Below are 16,270 nucleotides of genomic sequence, written 5' to 3' on the forward strand. Positions count from 1 at the left end.
TCATGTGTAGCCTTTTATTTTTTCACTAAGAAAACATTGTGCAAAAAAAAAAAAAAAGTTTATTTTTTTACATAAAATCACTTAGCTGCCATGGTCAATGTTGACTACGGCATCTGAGGAGTTAATAAAAACCAAGCAAGTGCTCATCTAATCACCCCTTCCCTGGAAAAAAGAGACCTGCATGTGTGACAATCAGAGAGCAAGTACGCCGTCCGATTAATAAAGGGAGGAGTGATAACATGGTAACCCTCTTCCTTTGGGTGATCTTCAGCATTACTGGATACTGACAGCTCCTTCTCCTCTCACTGCTCCTTTGCTGTGCTGTAGTGTCAGCAGCAAGTTTAGCACATGCAGCTACTGGCTGCAATTGCGGTTTTGGATGAAAACAAAGACTCTTGCCTTTCAAAGAAGACCCAACCTGCAGCTCTAGTCCCATCCTAGGCAGAGACAGAACCATGAGAATATTGCCCCCACCCAAACAGCACTTAGGCTAAAATCTAAGGTCCTTTTCTCCTAGCCTGAGCACTATTCAGGCAAAACTTTTAGGTGGTTAAAGAAATTCTCCCACAAAAAATATTGTTTATAGTTACATTCTTCCAGCCCATAATTATAAACACATTTTATATTAAAAAAAAGTTTCTATCCCCAGGTATTCTAGGGCTAAAGTTAGAATAGCGCCACCTGCTGTTTCTATTCTGTGTCCACTTCAGAAATTATTCCAAAATGGTCTGTCCCCAGATATTCTTGCTTCTCTCCCTCTTTCGCTGAGTTTGTGGAAGGATCCCTGTTGTGGTGAGCAGCTGTTCATGACATTGCTGAGACTCGGCTGATGTTAGAAGAGATTCTGAGCAAGTGATGAGAGTGAGGAAGCATTACTGCAGGGAAGCTAAGCTGAGTACGTGTAACCACCTCGGTACATTTACGGAGCTGCATCGGACACAGAAAGAAACTTCAATATAAACAGTAGGTAGCATTAGTCCAACATTCGTCTTGGAACATCTTGAGATAGAAACTTGTAATGAGGGTAAATACAAAAATGTTAATTATGGGCTGGGTTTAACTAGAAACAAGATTATTCATGGGACAGGCCCTTTAATATTGCAATCTATACTATTTAGCTGTTAGCTGAGAGATACCAAGCATTGTATTATATTTATGTTTTTGGAAATTTTTGGAAATTGTTGGAAATTTGGAGGAGAGATAAAACTCAGCATCCGGAAGAATCCATTGTGTATTACCCAACAGAGTCATGTTCCCAAGAAAATAAGGAAAATGACATCCTCACATAAAACAAAGAATTTACGAACACTTTGTATCAGCATATATATTTTCCTTTTGGCACATTTAATTATAAGGAGGTACATGTATATGTTTTAGAAGTTATATGTTTAGCTGGCAGAGCAGCGCTGAGCCCTTGGATATCCAGTAATCACTGGGTCTTTTTGAAGGTAGAAGGACAGTAACCACAAAGTTGGTGGAATGACCTGGTAAAACAAAACAAGAGTAGATAAGAGCAATCACTTTAATGTTGCTATAAAAAGACACACAATAAACCTGTAATTCAGTCTTAAGAACAAGGGTTTCCAGTGTACAATTGTAGTGTTGCCTTAGGAAGCAAAGAACATGAAATCAATGTTGCCCCCAGCTCTCCGCTCAGTGCAGATTGGTTATGGGTGCTTTGGCTTCATGTTAGTTGGTCAGTAGTAGAGATGAGCGAACACCAAAATGTTCGGGTGTTCGTTATTCGTAACGAACTTCCCGTGATGCTCGAGGGTTCGTTTCGAACAACGAACCCCATTGAAGTCAATGGGCGACCGGAACATTTTTGTATTTCGCCGATGCTCGCTAAGGTTTTCATGTGTGAAAATCTGGGCAATTCAGGAAAGTGATGGGAATGACACAGTGACGGATAGGGCAGGCGAGGGGCTACATGGTGGGCTGCATCTCAAGTTCACAGGTCCCACTATTAAGCCACAATAGCGGCAAGAGTGCCCCCCCCCCCCCCCCACTGTCAGCATAAAGATCGTCCTCCTCTGGCACAGCTGTAACAGCTGTAGCAGAGAAGAACGATGTTTGCCCATTGAATTCAATGGAACCGGCAATACAGCCGACTCCACTGAATGCAATGGGCTGCCGGCGATCGCAGGATGAATGGTCGGAAAGGGGTTAAATATATAACCCCTTTCCTGCAATTCATCCAGAAATGTGTTACACTAAAAATATATACCGGCGTATAAGGCGACGGGGCGTATAAGACGACCCCCCAACTGTCACCTTATACGCCGGTAATACAGTGGAGCAAAGAATAAAAAGCATTACTTACGTTTTTAGATGATCTGCGGCGCTCCTGCAGGCTGTCACTCCCTCCTGGTCCACGGCAGACAAGCTTTCTCCACGAAAGACTTTAAATCCCTGCCTCCAGAAGCACACGTGCCTTCAGCCAATCACAGCCAATGACAATGATGTCATTGAATGGCTGTGATTGGCTGTGTTTCTGGAGGCGGGGATTTCAAGCCTTGAAATCCCCGCCTCCAGAAACACAGCCAATCACAGCCATTCAATGACATCATTGTCATTGGCTGTGATTGGCTGAAGGCACATGTGCTTCTGGAGGCAGGGATTTAAAGTCTTTCGTGGAGAAAGCTTGTCTGCCGTGGACCAGGAGGGAGTGACAGCCTGCAGGAGCGCCGCAGATCATCTAAAAACGTAAGTAATGCTTTTTATTCTTTGCTCCACTGTATTGCCGGCGTATAAGGTGACAGTTGGGGGGTCGTCTTATACGCCCCGTCGCCTTATACGCCGGTATATATTTTTAGTGTAACACATTTCTGGATGAATTGCAGGAAAGGGGTTATATATTTAACCCCTTTCCGACCATTCATCCTGCGATCGCCGGCAGCCCATTGCATTCAGTGGAGTCGGCTGTATTGCCGGTTCCATTGAATTCAATGGGCAAACATCGTTCTTCTCTGCTACAGCTGTTACAGCTGTGCCAGAGAAGAAGGATTTGTCTTCTATATGTTCTCAATGGGGTCAGCGCTGCTGCCGCTGGCCCCATTGAGCGCATATAGAATGCATCCATAGCGAGCAGCGGGAGGGGCAGATTTCAATACTCGGGTGACACCTTATCTCCCCAGCCACTCACAGCAGGGGGGTGGTATAGGGCTTAAACGTTGCAGGGGGAAGTTGTAATGCCTTCCCTGTCTTTATATTGGCCAGAAAAAAGCGCTAACGTCTCAGGGAAGAAAGTTTAATTTACCAGAACACCGCATGGTGTTCGTTACGAATAACGAACATCCCGAACACCCTAATATTCGCACGAATAGCAAGCTCGGACGAACGCGTTCGCTCATCTCTAGTCAGTAGGTAACATAGTACATACCATTAGATCTGCACAGGGATTGTTAGGTGGTGCATCAACAGATGGACAGCTCTATTAAAAATGATGAAACCAGCACTGAATGAAGAACAGGAGTAGGCTGAAGCCACGTCCTTTTATCCCCAGCTTGGATCACCATTAATGAGCTTTTAGGTTTAGTAAAGTGAATAGAGATGAGCGAGCATACTCGGTAAGGCGATATAGTCGAGAGAGTATCGCCTTTTTCGAGTACCTGCTGGCTCGTTCCTGAAGATTCGGGGGGGGGGGGGTCAGGGGGGGCTCGGGGGAGTGGGAAGGAGAGTAAGAGAGATCCCTCTCTCTCTCTCTTCCTCCCGATCCCCTCTGCAACCCCCCGCTCACCCCCGCGCCCCCCCCGAATCTTCAGGGACGAGCCAGCAGGTACTCGAAAAAGGCGATACTCTCTCGAGTATATCGCCTTACCAAGTATGCTCACTCATCTCTTAAAGTAAATATAGTATAGTAACAACTAGACAATTACATGCATAATAAGCTGAACTCTATATACATATCTACGGAATGTGTGTTCCCCTGTTGCATATTTTCCAAGGCCGGGTTTAAAGTCTTAGGCCTCATGTCCACGGGGAAAATAATAATTAAAATCCGCAGCGGATCACCCGCGCGCGGATCCGCGCCCCATAGGAATGCATTGACCACCCGCGGGTAGCTAAATACCCGCGGATGGTCAATAAATGTGAATTAGAAAAATCATGGAGCATGAAAAAAAATGGACATGCTCCATTTAGGTGCGGATCACGCTCCGGATGGCCCCATTGATCTCTATGGGGTGCGGGAAATCCGCTGCGGGTGTTAAATGCCATTTATTTGGGTGCGTGAAATCTGCATGCGGATTACAAGTTTGGCTTCTTTTTCAGTGGCCTTGCATTTTTTTTCACGCGCAGATGCAAAAATGCCATCCGCGTGCATACACGCGTGAAAAAAAACGCATCCGCGTGTCATCCGCATGCAATAAAATACTATTTTAAGCTCATCCGCACTGCATCCGCGGCCCAAATCCGCGTTACAAATCCGGAGCAGATTTGATTTTCCCCGTGGACATGAGGCCTTAGTCTATTGGAGTAAATGGAGACCCTAAATGTTTTCTGCTTGTAACTATACACACAGGAAACCAAAAGAGAGGAACCGAATTGTAGGTTATCATGGGACTGACTAAAATAAAAGACATTTTGCCCTTACCTGTGGTGGACAGTGTGCCAGCCCTGGCTGAAGTTTTGTAAAGAGGTGCTTGGTATAATGTAGGATTAGGATGATAATTCTGTCTGGGCTCAAAGTGTACTACAGGCAACATTGGATTCATCTGCCTAGGCAACGCATCTTCTATCACCATATTTTCATCATCCCAACGACTGGCATCCATGAACATCCCATGGACCAACACACCATCTTCAGGAGTTGGTAACTGAAAAAGGATAGGATTGCTAATTTATCTACAGTTACAATAAAAAGTAAGTGAACCACTGGGAATTAACAGAATTTCTGCAACGGTTACTAAAAAAAAGTGGAACTATTGTTATGTAATTCAAAATGATAGATAAAACACAATCTAAGATAATAGCACACAAATAGTTGCACCTTCATGACATTTATTGAGCACACGGAGTCAACATTCACAATGCAGAGAGAAATGAGTAAAGGGCAATTTAAATGGGACGAATATCGTTCAGAATTGTTCATATTTGAGTGATAGTTTTCCCATGTTAATGCATGTAGCAACTGACTGAGTGACTGAGTAAGAGTTGTTCAGTCTCTGCATGCAGAAAACTGAACAACTAGCCGTTCAGTGGAAACAGCAGCTGTTCACTTCTGAACGACTGTATGCTTACAGTGAATGGAGGCAGGCGGGGGAAGAACACTCCCCAGCTGCTCCACACCCATGCCAACAGCGCTTTCCTCCAACAGGGCCTTGTTTTCTGAACTTCTTCAGAACTTTCCCCAAAAATAAGATCCACCCTGAAAATAAGCCCTATCCAGATTTTTCAGGCAGGCTTAAAATATAAGCCCTAATGCATAAATGTCCTATTGGGGGCCTTTATGTTGGAGAAACAGGGCAAAAACTGAAAGTGAGGATGAGGTCTCATCGCCACACAATTAATCACAGAAAGAAAGAATCACCTCTCCGTCGCTGATGGGGCTCAGGTGCGTCTGACTGCTTGGGTCCCGTCACTGTAATGAAGTTCTTTCAGCAGGCGGGAATTTAAAATCCCCGCCTGCTGAAAGGGCTGCGTCTGATTGGCTGAGCACTCAGCCAATCACAGGCAGCGCTCAGCAATTTATTGAATAACAGCTATGCGCTGCCTGTAATTGGTCACAGCGCTCAGCCAATCACAGGCAGTGCTCGGCCATTCATTGAATTCATTGAAATCAATGGGAGAGCTTTGCGATCCTCTGCCACAGCTGTCACTACTGTGGCAGGGGATTTTTTACCCCCAGTGGAGAGTCCGATTGTCACTGAACATGGGTCATGGGGAAGTCTTTACCACAGAGGTCCACTGCACTTTGGATGTTTACTCAATGTACTCCATACAATACATGGTTAGTACAACCATCTGTTTGTTATTAGATTGTGTTTGTCTATGACTGTGACTTAGTAATTCAACTAATTCATTGTAATACATTCTCACTCCTCAGTGACATATAATCAAGGACACTAAACAGAGGATCTTTTAGGTCAACAGACAAATTTATGAATCCATTTTAAGAGTAAAAAGTGGTGAATTAGGACGCATTCATACGAAATTAAAAAATTCATAAATCGCTCTTGATGATGAGCTTATAACTATAGACAGGCTGCATTCTGTTTTTATACTATGACTGATAGAAATGTGCTGTTCTGAACAGACCATCTGTCACTTGACTTTGCAGCATTTTCTGGCAGTAATTTATGGTTAATGCAATGTGGCTGTGATACAACGCTACAAAAAAGAATAAAGGACAATAATGGCTTGTACCTCCTTATCCATGGGCAACTCCTCTCCGAACTTCATAACTTTTATTGCTTCAATGACAGCTGCTTGGTCTCGATAACATGGAAGGACATTGTAGTGAAAGCTAAGTTCATCTATTGGCAAGTTATAGTTCCTGGCGTGATTCTGAAGAATTCCTAAAACATATATAAGATGTCCAAAGTCTTAAATTTAAATTTGAAGACTGAGTTGATAAAACTATTAAAAGATTAAGTGTAGCTTATCACATTCAAAGTTTGGAAAGGTGGAAGAGATAAAGTACATCAGTGTGTCTCCCAAATTCCTCCAACAGGGCCTTGTTTTCTGAACTTCTTTGGTAGTACCATATTTTGCCAAAAACAAAATCTACCCCAAAAATAAGCCCTGCCCTGATTTTTCGCGATTTTCGGGGAGGCTTGAAATAACCCTAGCGTTGTCAAACTAAAAAAAAAAAAATACAATACCTAGCATGCTCGGTCCACATCCCTCCCACTGCACTCTAGAGCTCCTGCAGGCTTCCTCCAGTCCTCGGCCGCCCACAGAAGATCGCTTCCAGGATTCAACAATCCCGCCTCTGGGAAGCGATGGCTGTGATTTCTTCCTGAGCGCTGCTCAGCCAATCAATGCAGAGCTTGATGAGCCAATGCAAAGGCTGTGGTTCGCTCATCCAATACTGCACTGATTGGCTGAGCAGCGCTCGAGAACCAATCACAACCATTGCTTTGTGGAGGCGGGATTTATGAATTGTCTGAGCCATGACCTTGATGAGCCAATTCATAAATCCCACCTCTACAACACGATGACTGTGATTGGTTCTTGAGCACTGCTCAGCCAATCAATGCAGTGCTGGATGAACCAATCACAGCCATCACATTGGTTCATCGAGCAATGCACTGATTGGCTGAGCAGCACTAGAGAACCAATCATGGCCATCACTTCCTGGAGGTGAGATTTATGAATCCTGTTACCAGGAAGCGATCTTCTGTGAGTGGCTGAGGACTGCAGGAAGCCTGTCCGAGCTCTAGAGAGCGGCAGGAAGGACACAGACAAAGCATGCTAGGTACGTATAATAAGACATCCCACAAAAATAAGACCTAGTGCCTCTTTTGGGGGGAAAAATAATATAAGACAGTGTCTTATTTTTAGGAAAGCCCTGCATATAGGTGATGCAATAAGTGTACTAGCAGGTGCCACAGATGTTCTCTCTATGAGATATCCTTAAATAATGGACTGTTGAGGATACTGTGAAACGCCTAAGTTAAAAATTGAATATAGGTGTGTAAAGCTAGTCATAGATAAAAGTTAGCCAAACATGCTGTGCATGGAGGCTTCCCAATGTTGAAGGTTTTTTTTCTTTATTTAAAAAAAAAAAAAAAAGTCAATACTTACCTATTCCTATCCCAGGCAGTCTACTTACCGCATCTTCTACTCACGGATCACCCCCTGGCTCCTGCAGTCCCCGGGCCATCTCACTGTAAGCCAGCCAGATCCTATTCTTCTGTTATGCTGTGGCTTTCTTCTTCTGTCAGGTTGGTGTTTAGCAGGAAGCACCGGATGCTATGTCGGGCTAAAGTCGAGCCTGCGCATGCGCGCTGCCTTGCAGCGTTAGTATAGGTATTGTCGCAGCGAGACAGCGCGCATGCGCAATCTTCGCATTGGCTCGACATAGCATCCACCGCTTCCAGCTCGACTGCAGCTAATGTACACTTTGTTATCGGAAGACGAAGAATCAGCCGGTTGGAGATGAGGTGACCAAGGGGGACTGCAGGAGACAGGGGAAGATCGTCGGGGAGAAGGTGCGGTAAGTAGACTGACGGGGTAGGAATAGGCAAGTATTTTGATTTTTTTTTTTAATGACAGAACCCCTTTAATCAAAATCAAATGAATGGATCAGTTGGCGAAAACCATAGGGTATACATGGGAAAAAAGTGAATAGAATCAGGAGCAGAAGTTAGCTCAAGAAGCCAATAGAAAGTGTAGTTTACAACCTTAGTGGAGGTCAAACTTGGGTAATTGAAGCTAAATAGTTCAATCAGACCCAAAAAGTAATTAGAAGAGGGATTGTAAGACAGTTCACAATGTATCCATTACTGCAGAAGCAACCAACGTCAGTAGCTGGAAAGGGTTGAGTGGTTTTTCATTATTGGTATCACAGCTATATATATGAATGAGGGAGGGAAGCCGCAGGTAGAGAGATAAGTTAAACAAACAGGGATGAAAAGAGAATAGAGGTCAGGAATGAGATGGGACTGAATCGAATGAAGAGGGCAGGAGGCCATGTGAGACTAGAAATAAGGAAAAAGCGGATTGTTCTGTTGCGCGTGAAGTTTGATAGAATGGATGTCACATAGGGATGTTAATACACAGCCAGGGTACAGATATCTGTGAGCAGCAACTCCTGTCTTAAATTACATTGAGGGGCAATATAGTATTTAAGAACTATTGCTAAAGCCTCAGAATGTACAAAAAAACATGTAGAAAAAAATACATGGCCAACCATACACAGCTGCTGAGCAAGCCCAGTACTGGCACGGATCCGGCAGAGGGGCACCAGAGTTCCTACAGCCAGACCGTTAACACGTAACCTGCAGAGTTTTGAATGCATTTCATCACCTGATGTAACTAAAGATCAATACCGCTAAATAAAAGGATTTACAAAAACCTGTACAAATACAGCTGGAGGCATATATGGATATTTTACCTGTGAGAAAACCTTGAGGGAAAAAAAATCCTGAAATCCAGAATGACTTCGGCTGACCATGGTGAATCCACGCCTATGAGAAAAAAAAATACTGCTTGAAATACGTACCCATACATACTCTAAAGCCATTTATATGCTAAGGATCCACTAAACCGCATCTACAGTAAGTATTGTGAGAGTGTCACCCTCCGCTGTTACTTCTTTGGGCATAAAGCCTTAAAGGGGTTGTCCCGAGGCAGCAAGTGGGTCTATACACTTCTGTATGGCCATAATAATGCACTTTGTAATGTACATTGTGCATTAATTATGAGCCATACAGAAGTTATAAAAAGTTTTATACTTACCTGCTCCGTTGCTGGCGTCCTCGTCTCCATGGTGCCGACTAATTTTCGCCCTCCGATGGCCAAATTAGCCGCGCTTGCGCAGTCCGGGTCTTCTCCTCTTCTCTATGGGGCTCCGTGTAGCTCCGTGTAGCTCCGCCCCGTCACGTGCCGATTCCAGCCAATCAGGAGGCTGGAATCGGCAATGGACCGCACAGAAGCCCTGCGGTCCATGAAGACAGAGGATCCCGGCGGCCATCTTCAGCAGGTGAGTATGAAGACGCCGGACCGCCGGGATTCAGGTAAGCGCTGTGCGGGTGGGTTTTTTAACCCCTGCATCGGGGTTGTCTCGCGCCGAACGGGGGGGGGGGGGGTTTAAAAAAAAAAAAAACCCGTTTCGGCGCGGGACATCTCCTTTAAGCAAGGAGCTGGTGGAAGAAAGGAAGACAGCTCCAGGGATGGCAGAAGAAGCACCAGGGAGTCCCTCCTCGGTAAGTCTGCTAGTGCACATGTATATGTTGTTATTGCCAGTGGTTATTTTTTGTTTCTTTGTTGGATGGGCCCGCAGTTTTGAGGTTGGCATCAAGCAGGGGAGAAGTTGGATGTTCCCCTCGGTAACACTCAGTTGGCGATTTATTTATAAATTTCTATGAAGAATGACTGAGGAGAGCACAACACAGAGTTGTAAGATAAGATGCCCCAGAATATTTTATTTATGGGGAATACAAGTATTTACTAAGTCAAACTTGTCAGACGTGGTGACAGCTTCTCTTTAAATTACTCAATAAGGCTCCTTTTACACTACACGATTCTCGTTTGCATGAGCGAACAAGCTGGTTCCGTCATCACTAGAGATGAGCGAGCGTACTCGCTAAGGCAAACTACTCAAGCGAGTAGTGCCTTATTCGAGTAACCTGCCCGCTCGTCTCTAAAGATTTGGCTGCCGGCGCGGGTGAGAGGCGGTGAGCAGGTGGGAGCGGAGGGGAGAGAGGGAGAGAGAGATCTCCCCTCCGTTCCTCCCCGCTCTCCCCCGCCGCTCCCCACCGGCAGCCGAATCTTTAGAGACGAGCGGGCAGGCACTCGAATAAGGCACTACTCGCTCGAGTAGTTTGCCTTAGCGAGTATGCTCGTTCATCTCTAGTCATCACCAGCTCATTCCTGCTAGTGCAGTCAGTGCAGACAGGCAGATTCATTGTTGACTCGTTCAACGAGAATCGATCACTTCTCGTTGAGTGTTCACATGCCTTAAAGGGGTTGTCCCGCGCCAAAACGGGTTTTTTTTTTTTCAACCCCCCCCCCGTTCGGGCCGAGACAACCCCGATGCAGGGACTTAAAAAAAAAACAGCACAGCGCTTACCTGAATCCCCGCGCTCCGGTGACTTCTATACTTACCGGTTGAAGATGGCCGCCGGGGTCTGCTCCCTCCGTGGACCGCAGCTCTTCTGTGCGGTCCATTGCCGATTCCAGCCTCCTGATTGGCTGGAATCGGCACGTGACGGGGCGGAGCTACACGGAGCTACACGGAGCCCCATAGAGAACAGCAGAAGACCCGGACTGCGCAAGCGCGTCTAATTTGGCCATTGGACGGCGAAAATTAGACGGCAACCATGGAGACGGGGACGCCAGCAACGGAACAGGTAAGTGAAAAACTTTTTATAACTTCTGTATGGCTCATAATTAATGCACAATGTACATTACAAAGTGCATTATTATGGCCATACAGAAGTGTATAGACCCACTTGCTGCCGCGGGACAACCCCTTTAAGTGAAACACTGAACGAGAAGTGTTTAAACGGAACAAGTGACCGAACCAACGATGATTTTCAGTCCTGCAGAAACTTCTCATTCATCGCTGGCTCGCGTTTAGACTCAACGATTATCGTTCACTTGGGTTCCTTTGAAAAATTTTTGGAATTATAACATTCTGTCGAAAAATAAAATAAATATTGGTATTTGTATAGCGCCAACTTATTCCACAGCGCTTTCAGGTAATTTATTTATTAACCCCCACTAAGCTGGGTACTCATTTTACCGACCTCGGAAGGATGTGTCAACCTTGAGCCAGCTACCTGAATCATGCAGGAATTGAACTCGCAACCTTCAGGTCGTGAGTGAGAGCTTAGGACTGCATTCTGCTGCCAGATCATATAAAGTATGTAACAATTCTAATCACTTACATCAATAAATGATATCCTCAGAACCAGATCTTTGACCCATGATCCCAGGGGTTTCATGGATGGATAAGCAGCATCAGCCCACAGTGTGGGCACCTGATTGTTCAAGAAGCTTTTGTACATTCTCTCCATTTCCTCAGACATAACCACAAACCCAGCAATGGCTTTATTAAGAGTCTGTAGAGAATTCTGTGGGATGAATTACATAGGAATATCAATATGTAGTTTTTTGTGTGAAATCTATAATTTGATGGTATGTCAGAATCATGACATCATACGGTATGTGTCAGCTTTATGTTTTATGCATAAGACAATATAAAGTATATTTCACAACAATCTATCTCAGTTACATAATAACTAATGACTCGATGTCTTGGACTTTATCAAGTAACTTACCTTAAGTACATTGAGAAGATTATTAAATCTGTCCACTTCTTGCCCAAGTACAGTCGTCAATGAACTGACTCGACCTTTAGTGTCCTTAGTAAATAGCATCTCTGATGCATCGGCTATGTCCAATTTATCTGCAGAAAACAAGTAGGTAAATAAGTATATTCTGTCCTAGAAGTATATATAAAATATGTATTTACAAAGCATAACAAATGAATTTTATAACATCAACATAGTGAGTAGAGATGAGCGAGTAGTGCCTTATGCAAGTACCTGCTCGCTCATCTCTAAAGATTCGGGTGCCGGCAGGGAAGAGCGGTGAGTTGCGAGAGTGAGCAGGGAGGAGCGGGGGGGGGGAGAGAGTGAGAGAGAGATCCCCCCCCCCCCCCCCCCCGTGCCTCTCCACTCTCCCCCGCCGCTCCCCGCCGGCACCCGAATCTTTAGAGACGAGCGAGCAGGTACTCGCATAAGGCACTACTCGATTTGCAGGAGAATTGAAAGGTCCCCAAAAATGGCTCAGGGAGGGCTTGAGGCCATGGATGCCAGGAATTCATCTATTCATGTTCTGTAGTATATCTACAAAGGCAGCTTGGCAAAATTTGCGTTATCGTGTAAGACATCACCATAGATTTGCGCCTGGCTCCTGTTCTCACAACACCTCTCTCTCTCTCCCACCATCCTTTTTGATTCTTCTGTAGCTGCTCATATTTGCTAATGTGGCAGTTGCTGTTAACCCTTTGCAATCCAATTTGTATCCTGGTTTTCCTAGGGGAGCTTACTTTTTTTCTCTCGTCGTAATACAACGGGGCCATATGCTGGCTAAAGCCAGTACTGCATCAGGTGACACATTGGATAGGCTCCAACAGCAGAGAGGCTGGCAATATACAGTAAGAGAACCCCGACGGATGTCTTCCAACATCGGAGCTGTACTGCCTTAAATCATAATGTCTTCAGACGTCAGACAGTAGATTGGAAAGGGTTAAAGAGCCTTTCCCATGGAGGGAAGGATGAAGCAATCTGATTTGAAGACCCCCCTCATTTGAATGGAGCAGGAAAGTGGAACCCTGAGCGCAGGTGTAAAACCACCCAAAGGAAACGCAAGACATCACATCAACATTACCTGGTAGCTTTGACAGGATTGAGGCAGCCAATTCACTAACAATTTCATCATTACTCTTTCCTGCCCCTCGTGATGTAGATCTTGGCTGTATGTCCAATATTGTATTAATTAGAGTGCTTGTTTCTTTGCGCTACAGAGAGATAGAAATACAGATAAACCAGGAAGCTTCTCTATTCTGAAGTGGACAATACTGTTCCTCCCCACTCGGAATGTTTCGGTATGACTGGGGTATGCCTGAAACCTTAAAGGGGTTTTGTCATTAAAAAAAAATTATCTAAACTCACCTATTCCTTCCCTGTCAGTCTCCTTATCACATCTTCACCTGGTTGAGCTTCTCCAGTGCCCCAGGTCAGCTCACTGCAGGCTGGGCCCAGCTTGTTATGAGGGCCGCTTATCACAAACTCCTTCCTGCTGGGTCAGTGAAGGTCACATCCCTGTGCTGTAGCTTCACTGCCTAGGAAGGAATTGTAATCTATTTCAGAGATAGGTGGCATGAGCAATCTCTGAAGAAGATAGGCAGTCCTCCTGCTGGCCTGTGAGCTGTGACGTAACGTACATTGGCAGACTGCCAACCAAATGTACGTAACCTCACAGGAAGGAGAAGAATCAGGCAGCTGGAGGTGAAGTGACCCCCTGGACTGCAGGAGACAGGAGAAGATAGGGGAGGTGAAGATCAGGTAAGTAGCCCGATGGGGGAGGAGTAGATAAGTATAGCATTTTTCTTTTTTAGTGACAGAACCCCTTTAAGCACTACAAATCAAACAGTTCTTGGAGATTCACTATAGTGTTAACCAGCCTTTAAGAATCTAAACGGATGCTAGTGAGGGCAGAAGGACTATTCCACTTTTCTACATGTAATGGCAGCCAACTGTTTTATAGTTTACAATATACAATTAATTCAAACAAAAGTTGAGTAACTTCTAAATGCATCACACTGCTTATCATATGCTAATTCTAAAGGGCTGCTTTCTACATGGCCTGGTTGTCGGGCACATCCATTTGCTCAATTGCTGGGCTGTATAAAGGACAAAGGATTAGCGAATGCTTACTCTTATTTGTGGGCTAATCATGTTTTAAAATTGCTAGCTGGCCAGCCGCACATGTCCCTAAGTAAATGGGTAGATGTGCAGCCAATCAATGATGGCTATATGTGGACCAACTATCGTAGTCATTGTTCATCCCCCGTACAACAGATGATTGGCCTGTGTGAACGATATGAATGAGCAGTGACTGACATGCTCATTATTGGTCATTGCTTTCTTGCAATTTGTTTGAACGAGCCAATGACGCATCTACCTGTCTAAACTGGCTGCAGGGGAGCGAGCGAGCTAGCGGTGATGTCTCTCGCTTGATCACTCGTTGAAACGAGAATCAGCTCCTCTACAAGGACCCTTGGTTATAGCCTGTTTTATAGATAAAAGCTTTATTCACAAGTCTTCCTTTATCTCAGTGTGTGTATGAAGCTTGTTCTGATCATTTCCATTCTGGAGAGTGTCATCACACTAAACATTGTAAAATAATTGCTTTAGGAAACCCTTTGAGAAAAACCATTCTATGAGCTCGGCTAAGAGGTTAGGGGTTTGAATATTGTCAACCTTGCTGACTGTTTCCAGTAACAACCAGAAGAACTATGAATGCAATTTTGGACTATAATGGGGATTGTAAATTAGGATTAGTGAAAGCTAAGCAATGCGATGCTAGAAACATAGAAAATTGTATGTACAAAGAGAGAACATGGTATATCTAGTCAAACTACTAACGATCACTTGTCCGTTAGTGTGTATGTGTGTGGGTGCTTCTCATGCTCCACCCCTGATCACATGCTGGTGATGTCATCACAGATCCTACAGCATGAAACATGCAGAGCATGACAGCAGCCGTGTGCTCAGAGGACCTTTGATGATGTCACCGTCATGTGATCAGCCACTAGCACTTAGCTTTGCCCCTTGATCACATGACTGTGACACAATCACATGGGCACATGGTGTCTGAGCTCCGCCCCATGACATCATCACAGGTCCTTCACAAGCATATATAAAACACAGAGCCTGTCTGCAGTTGTGTGCTCATAGGACCTGTGATGTCACCGTCATGTGATCAGTCACATGGTGTCTGAGCTCTGCCCCATGACATCATCGCAGGTTGTTCTAAAGCATATATAAGACACATAGCCTGCCAGCAGCCATTTGCTCACAGAACGTGATATCATGTCATCACAAGTGCTAATACAACCAACACCAGCCCAGCCTTCATCTAATCATCAACCATTGTCCAGTGTTGCAACAAACTGTCTCGGTTGTGCAAACATGTCACCACAGAGAGTTCAACGTTTTCGTGAAGCTAATGCAACTTACATGACAGCGACAAGCCCCAATTTCACGTCAGCAAGCAGCTGAAGTTTGTAAATCTCGTGAGAGCAAACATGTTTCCTCAATGAGCTGCTAAAGTTCATAAATCACGTGCAGCTCATATGCGAAAGCAACATAGCAGAGCTGGGTGTGTGACGTGCACGTAGCAGAGCTGTGTGTGTGACGTGCACGTAGCAGAGCTGTGTGTGTGATGTGCACGTAGCAGAGCTGTGTGTGTGACCTGCATGTAGCAGAGCTGTGTGTGCGATGTGCATGTAGCAGAGCTGTGTGTGTGATATGCATGTAGCAGAGCTGTGTATGTGATGTGCATGTAGCAGAGCTGTGTGTGTGTGACCTGCATGTAGCAGAGCTGTGTGACCCATTGCGCCACCAGAAACACTGGTACCATAATTTCCTACTAATTACTAGTCTGTCCTTACACTGTTTCCTTTTTATTTTCCTCTTAGAATAGATATATTCTTATCCTCGGCATGTTTAAATTTACGTACTGTTGATTTTCTAACCCCATATGCTGTAAGTGTGTTGCAAGCACATTCCATTCTGAGTACAGTAAAATAATACCTTTCCAAGATACTAGCTTTTCATTGTAGCTATACAATAGGCAATCTGTAATGATATTCGAACAATTAATAACCAAATACACCAAGTAAGTTCCATTTCGCTCTGTTAAAGGAAAACCAAGTGCTTCATAGTCAAACTACCTTAATTATCGTTAGCATTTGAGCCGTCTCAGTAACATTAGTGGTTTCTATTGTGCCCTCTTTCCTATGAGAAATAATATTCCTGGAAGATTGACACACAATAGCATCTACCGCCTATTATCCGTGTTTAGCAGA

The 16,270-nt window shown here is 44.7% G+C and overlaps 1 protein-coding gene across 2 annotated transcripts in view; it reads right to left on the reverse strand.

Annotated features, from left to right (window-relative positions):
- The window catches only part of DNAH6 (dynein axonemal heavy chain 6), a 286,055-nt gene continuing 269,785 nt past the window's right edge, over positions 1-16,270 (reverse strand). For both annotated transcript variants that reach the window (XM_066574325.1, XM_066574326.1), the window contains 7 exons: positions 13,066-13,195; positions 11,952-12,079; positions 11,559-11,744; positions 9,062-9,134; positions 6,367-6,518; positions 4,595-4,817; positions 1-1,484 (listed from right to left, as the gene is read on the reverse strand). In XM_066574325.1, coding sequence (XP_066430422.1) covers positions 1,381-1,484; positions 4,595-4,817; positions 6,367-6,518; positions 9,062-9,134; positions 11,559-11,744; positions 11,952-12,079; positions 13,066-13,195 — 996 coding nt within the window. In that variant the 3' untranslated portion in view covers positions 1-1,380. The remainder of the gene's footprint in view (positions 1,485-4,594; positions 4,818-6,366; positions 6,519-9,061; positions 9,135-11,558; positions 11,745-11,951; positions 12,080-13,065; positions 13,196-16,270) is intronic.

This window comes from Eleutherodactylus coqui, chromosome 7 (genome assembly GCF_035609145.1).
Source record: "Eleutherodactylus coqui strain aEleCoq1 chromosome 7, aEleCoq1.hap1, whole genome shotgun sequence".
NCBI classification, from domain to species: domain Eukaryota; kingdom Metazoa; phylum Chordata; class Amphibia; order Anura; family Eleutherodactylidae; genus Eleutherodactylus; species Eleutherodactylus coqui.